Below are 6510 nucleotides of genomic sequence, written 5' to 3'. Positions count from 1 at the left end.
GCTTTTTCACTTTTGCTAAAACTACAAATTAAGCCAACATTGAGGGTTACGATAGACGGATCTAGGATTTGAATTTTATGGGTTCAATCTTTAAGATTTTTAGCATTGAACTCATTACGTATTTAAAGTTATGAGTTCATATCTATTACTTATTATAATTTTAAGAATTTTTACACATAAATTTATGCTTGGCATCGTAAGTACTGGGTTTGGTTGAATCCGGTACGTATACATTGCATCCGCCTCAGTGGGTTTATGGGCTCATGAAAGGAATCCATTTGAAAGAGGAGATTTTTATCAATCTATATTACATTATAAACTTATTTATCCCTCATAGATATGTTATTAACTAATTATAATAGCATATATAATTTACCATTTATACACAAAAATAATATATTAGACTCCAATCCTACCAATTTTAGGCTTCATTCTTCTCTATTTTTCTTCTCTGTATAAATATTTCTCTCTTCGTTCCTCTTTGATCCGGCTTTTGCAGATGAACATGCTCGAAGTTTTGAAGAATGGTGAAAAAAAATGATTCAACTGATTAAAAGCCATATAATACAAATATGAAGCACCAATACAAATGGGTTAGCAGAACTATTTTTAGATGAATAAACAAAAAATTATCAACAAGAGTGGCATTTGAAACTAAACTGAAACGAATTAACGGTGTAATTGAAACTAAACTGAAGTTGGTCGTGTATACATGAGCTTAAACTCCAATGATAGCCATTAGAAAGCTTAGAATTTGAATTTAAAAATTGAAATTTGCAAAATTATTTTTTGTTTGGATTGGATATTGTTGCAAATGATTGGGAATATCCTTTAGAGTTTATATCTTAATTTTGACAAAATTTGGTGAAGATTCGAGATGGTTTTGGTTGGAATTTCATATTGAAACTCGAAAAAGAAAACATAAACAAATTGTATATATTTTGTTGCTCGAGTGTAGAAACGATATATAAAATATCTACAACTTACATAATTATATACAACTTGTATATAAATTATAGTTTTTTACCGGATTCTGTACAAAAAAATTGTATTTAAGTTGTGGATAAATTGTAGACTTTGACCGGATTTATATATATTTTGTAAACAAAATTTAGTTACTTTATATAAATATGAAAACTTAGACAAACCGAGTAAATAAGTTTAAAATCTAGTATATATACGAAAAAGTTCCTTGAAACTTGAAAGAGTCTGTTATGACATAAACGAGGCCAAGTTAGGCCCAAATTTTAGGTCGGCCGAGAGAGATTTACAAGGAAAATGGGGATTGTAAGAGCAACTTGTGGTTGTGGGGGGGGGGGGGGGGCTTTCATAGAAAATAGCATGTTTAGATTAATGATGAGAGAGAAATATGGATAGATTAATATGGATCAAAATTAATTCCTTAAACCGTGAATTATGTTTAAAAATTTGAAGACCACTAAACATTCATGATCCTTAATAAATGCTGTAATCGTAAATGAATGTGCTCTTTTTGGAACAAAGCAAAAGTAAAATCTCGATAGGAAGGAACAGTTACTCAGATGAGTTCCTAGTCCCATAGCTGATTATGCGTTGCATTTAATTCGCGCAAATTATTGGTTAAGAAAATAAGTACATAAGTAATCATCTAGTTATAGAACCTCAAACAAAGGCCCTCTAATATGTAAGTTAATTATCGACTTATCGTGCATCGAAAATTATGATTGCGTTAGCTCACAAACTGGGGTGCATTTTCTCTGTCTTTCTAATTATATTTCTAGGTTAACATTTTCACTTATGGCAGATGCTTCCCTTTACATATATAGTACTAAACTAAGTTCATCATTTGTACATGCATTTCATATCGTAAACACAGAGAAAAAGCATGTACAAAATAAATGTAGAAATAAGGGGGGGCCTTACACTAAAAGATCATGAAACCTTTGTGATATAATGAACTCCAACTACTTGGTTAACTTCCCCACCTACCTTACCTCTGACACTTGGAAAAAATATTAATGCAACTTTAATTGTTGTACGCCTACTTTCCTATTCTAGTTTCCCTTGGCATTGTGGAAAAATAATTGGTACTTCTGATTTCTTATTTTGAAGTAGAAGGAAGAGACAGCTGTAGATGGAAGATTCAATAATAAGTCTTGTCTTATTAGGAGTTATATCGTGGACTACACTGTTTCTGTTAATAAGAAAGGTCTTTCCAAAACGTTCTTTTGATTTCTGTAACCGTTTGGTTTCCACAGTCCATGCATCTTTAGCAGTAATTTTGGCTTCCCTCTCTGTTCAAGATTGGAGCTGCCCACTCTGTCCCGTGGCTTCAAAATCTTCTCCCAAGCAGGTATATTTTCTAATTTTAATTTGTTTATTACCGTGATGTTTAGGTTAGTTTGCGCGTGTTTCAACAAATAACTCTGCGTACTTAAACTTAGGCAGACAAAAGAATCACCTTACGGTTTTTGCCTCTATTGAGATTTGAACTCTAATATCTCATGATTTTCATTCCACCCTGCACCATTGAACACATTTTGTATCTTAATTATTCTTTTGTTTTTTTTGGAAGTTAAACTCTAACAATGACTCTTGGGAAAAATAAAACAGATGAGGGCACTTGCAATGACAGCGGCCTATCTTATTTATGATTTTGTATGTTGCCTCTTTGACAAGAATGTGAAGATTGATAACTTAATTCACCATTTGGTGTGTGTTATTGGAATTGGAGCTGGCCATGCTTATGAACGGGTAACTAAGAGTATCTTATCCTAATTACAAGTCCCTTTTTGTTTTCTTTTTAATTAATTGGTTTTACGTAGCAAATATTTACTCCCTATTGCAGTGTGGTTCAGAAATGGTTGCCACGCTATGGATAACAGAAATTTCTAGTCCTTTCCTCCACCTGAGGGAGCTTCTCAAAGAACTTGGATACAGAGACACTGACCTTAACTTCGCAGCTGATGTTAGTTTCTCAAATTTTAATTCATCTGCATTTACATTTTAATTTTTATTGAAAATGTATATATATAATAAGATCATAATCATTTTGAACCCACTGGCTCTAAATCATAAATTCGCCCCAGAACTAAACCATGAAAGTTTTATCCTCCAATATGGTCACAAGCACACTACTAGCCTAGGTTACTCAGGCTCTTCACTTTCGGTGCCGCACTTGTGTCAACACGACGTGGGTGTGGGTCCGGAACCGTACCGGATCTGATCAACCAATTTTAGATATTTTGACTTTGTTGGAGAAATTTGGGACATATACATTGATTTCCGAAATCAAAACAAAAGATATAATGAAATTGAAGAAAATAAAATACCTTGTATATAGAAATTTCTATGTTAGTCCTTTTCCTTGTATCTCCTCCTCAGATTCTCCTCTAAATCAATATTTTTTCCTTCTCGGGATACCTTATAAATTTTTCACATAATATCTCATAATTTAGACATATTTTTGTAACTCTATTTTTAGATATTTGAATTATTTTTAGCTAAATCTCTGCGCCCATATCCGTACGCACTTAAAATTTAGATCATTACTAGATACCCGCACCCGAGTCCTGCAACTTAACTACTAGCAATCTCTAAGCCAAGATTGATCTTTTGCAGGTTTTGTTTGCAGTCATCTTCAGCATTGCTAGGATGATAGGGGGGCCATATCTTGCCTATGTTACTCTTTCTGCTGATAATCCAATCCTCATAAAGGTAATGTTCTACGCTTATTTTCCACACAAATTTAGGATCAAATGTCCCCTACAAACATTTTATATTAGAATAACAATTAATGTTGTTGAAATTTCTAGGCCATGGCTTTGGGGCTGCAACTTGTCAGTGCTTTCTGGTTCTACAAGATTGTGAGGATGGTGATGTACAAATTTTCAAGGAGAACAAAATCTGTAGCTGTTTCTTCAAAGAAATAATTTGCTGACTAATTTTTATTATCCAGAAATTCAATTTCTTTTGTACCAAAATTATATTAGCATTTGATGAGCAGCAAAAATTCACTTTAAGGCTGACTACTTTCACAAAAGAGATAGTAGCTTGTTGCCTGCAACACAGATTCATTTGTCCTACTCCATGCATGTTATTAAGCATAGGCGTATTTAGGGCAGGTTCTATGGGTTCAATCAAACTCATTACTTTAGGCTCGAATTGTGTGTACATATACCAAAAATAAATAAAAACACATTAGAAGATTACATTTTTTAAATCCACTGACTCTAGATCCTGAATTCGCTTCCGCCGCATTAAGCAAGCAGCTCCATTAAGAGCAAATAGAAAGAGCACAATCCTTTGTTTTGAAAGAGCATATCTAAATTAAAGTTATAACTCCACAAAACGAAATGACTGCGAACTTCATTACCAACTCTCAGTTCAGCAGATTGATAGTTTATCAATAGCATCATAATCCAACACCAAGAAGTTGTAAGAATAAAGAATAATATGCGCAATAAATGGCACCCAAATAATTATCCATTGAATTGAATAATTCGGTTGCAAATTTAATTTTTGGATAAATTCACAAATAACTATAGAACACAAAATAATTAGGAGCGCTACACAAACCAAATTATTTACCCAGCATTTGGGTTCTCGGAATAGTACACACTAAATCAAAATGCTTACACATTCTATCATCGTATATCAGCCCAACTTAAGAATTGGAGGCCATTGAAGAATACTGATGCGGCACCACAACTCTTTTCTCCTTTTCTTTTTTCTTTTTTGCCCTTTTCGAATTCCATTATTTTTCCCCAAATCATTTTTTTAATTTCTCTTTTTCTTCCTAATCTGGTTTCACTCACTTTTTCAGCTCCTTTTTTTCTTCTTCTATATCAATAAAAACAAATAACTGATACAGTAAACATTTTTTCATTTTCTCTATACCAATTATCGGAAAATAACTTACTCCATTTAATATACTTTTTTTCTTTATTTTTTGTTTTAGATTTTTTATTTTTTAAGTATGTGTATTACTGTAGGTGTTTCTAGCATATTGTTTATCAAAATAATATATCAGCATAAAAAAATGAAATATCAATATAATAAAATGATATATTGGTGTCTAAGATAATAGTATACTAAAACGATACTATTGTATGTGAACTCTTGCATCTACTTTTGGTGTAGTGAATTATATTTTCATAAAATTCCATCAAATACCTCGTTTAAGAAATGAATCGAAAATAATATGAGAACTACGCTGAAAATTTTAAAGAGGTTTGGGTTTGAAATTTCAAAAAAGTTACAAAAAAATGATTAAATTGTAACAGCATACTATTATATTATACAATATACTATAGCAGTATCATGTTGCATTAAACTATATACGGATGAATTATATATTATCTATTATATGGGTGAAAAACTCCATGTCATATACTTGACCTGGCCAACAGAGATAAAGCCTTTGAAGGCCGTGACGTGTCGATGTTGTGACGTGTCGACCTGACCTCAAAAGGTCGAGTTCACATAAAGGAGACAAATCGTTGTCGAGGACAAGGTGGCTTGACAAAAGACGAGGACGAGGATGTGCATCCGTACTCAGTACGTAGTAATTAACAACTAGTTTAAGGATTTAGATTTTTTAAGAGAATATTCTAGTGGATATTTCTCTCTGTTATACTATCTAGGGTTTTGTGCTCCATGTACCCTTATAAATAGGAAGATATGTAGTTCTAGAAAGAGGATGAAGCATTTTTATAAAGAACAACATTGACATTCTCTGTGAAGATTCTCTCTTTATTGAATACATACAAATTTTGCCTTTATTCTTCTTTTCCACTATCTTGCTCTCCCGATCTAAGAAGAATCGGAATATTCAATTGCTTATCATCATCCATTATTGTGAGAAAGCTCAGCGGAAAATCTCACTCTTGTCAGGTGAACCTTGTTCCATTTATAACATAAATGCCATTTATTGTCATTTATCGCTATCTTTCATATTCTTAAGCCATTATTGCTCTATGACATTCTTACCTAAACATACACTTTTAATACTCCTCATAAGAATATTAGATCTACTACTTGGACATTAGTATTGACTGAGATTAACCCTTTTTTCTATAAATCTAATTGTATAAAAACCTAGATCTAAATCTTGGGTCATACAGTATGGCGCCGTTTGTGAAGATTTCTTAGTCAAACCTTTAGTTTTCATTCAGATCTACAAATTTTGTGACTTGTTAACCTAACGTGCCTTTGAGTTATCCTTTCTCTCTGTGTATACAAGGATTCCATGGCAGGCAACCAAGGAAACGGAACAAAAGCTATGAACAACGTCCCGCTCAATCTTATGAGTGCCATCGACAGAGGATATGATACCCAAGATGAGGAGGTGATCCCCACGGCATCCCCCAGATTAGGGAAGTCGCATGTACCTTTCTACAACACAACCAAACTGACTGGAAATGGGGCTTCCATGTCTGCGGGAGAGGGTGCACCACCTTCTATGAAAAAGCTCCTCGAAGCCTGGCTAACCGACACTCTAGTTAATGTAATGAGCAAGCAAGCCCCATG

The 6510-nt window shown here is 33.3% G+C and overlaps 1 protein-coding gene across 2 annotated transcripts; it reads left to right on the top strand.

The window, feature by feature from the left end:
- Window positions 1-2021: 2021 nt before the first annotated feature.
- LOC104105210 (uncharacterized) lies at window positions 2022-4045 on the top strand. Of its 2 annotated transcripts, none has more exons than XR_001971026.3 (5): window positions 2022-2332; window positions 2593-2733; window positions 2828-2947; window positions 3614-3696; window positions 3795-4045. XR_001971026.3 is itself a non-coding variant. In XM_009613462.4 (5 exons), the coding sequence occupies exons 1-5, from the start codon at window positions 2114-2116 to the stop codon at window positions 3909-3911; spliced, it is 693 nt and encodes a 230-aa protein (XP_009611757.1). In that variant the 5' UTR covers window positions 2025-2113; the 3' UTR covers window positions 3912-4045. The 2 variants fall into 2 exon arrangements, 1 of the variants encoding a protein (XP_009611757.1); XM_009613462.4 differs by having other exon boundaries at window positions 2025-2332; window positions 3601-3696.
- The last annotated feature ends 2465 nt before the right edge of the window (window positions 4046-6510 follow it).

Source organism: Nicotiana tomentosiformis, chromosome 12 (genome assembly GCF_000390325.3).
Source record: "Nicotiana tomentosiformis chromosome 12, ASM39032v3, whole genome shotgun sequence".
Classification (NCBI taxonomy): Eukaryota; Viridiplantae; Streptophyta; class Magnoliopsida; order Solanales; family Solanaceae; genus Nicotiana; species Nicotiana tomentosiformis.
This window is presented reverse-complemented; position numbering and strand designations above follow the sequence as displayed.

What these genes read in the sequence shown, in the direction of transcription:
- LOC104105210 (XM_009613462.4), top strand. Translation starts at nt 2,114, where the DNA reads ATGGAAGATTCAATAATAAGTCTTGTCTTATTAGGAGTTATATCGTGG. An exon ending in CTGGCCATGCTTATGAACGG is followed by an intron (nt 2,734 to 2,827) that starts GTAACTAAGAGT and finishes TCCCTATTGCAG; the next exon opens with TGTGGTTCAGAAATGGTTGC. An exon ending in ATAATCCAATCCTCATAAAG is followed by an intron (nt 3,697 to 3,794) that starts GTAATGTTCTAC and finishes TGAAATTTCTAG; the next exon opens with GCCATGGCTTTGGGGCTGCA.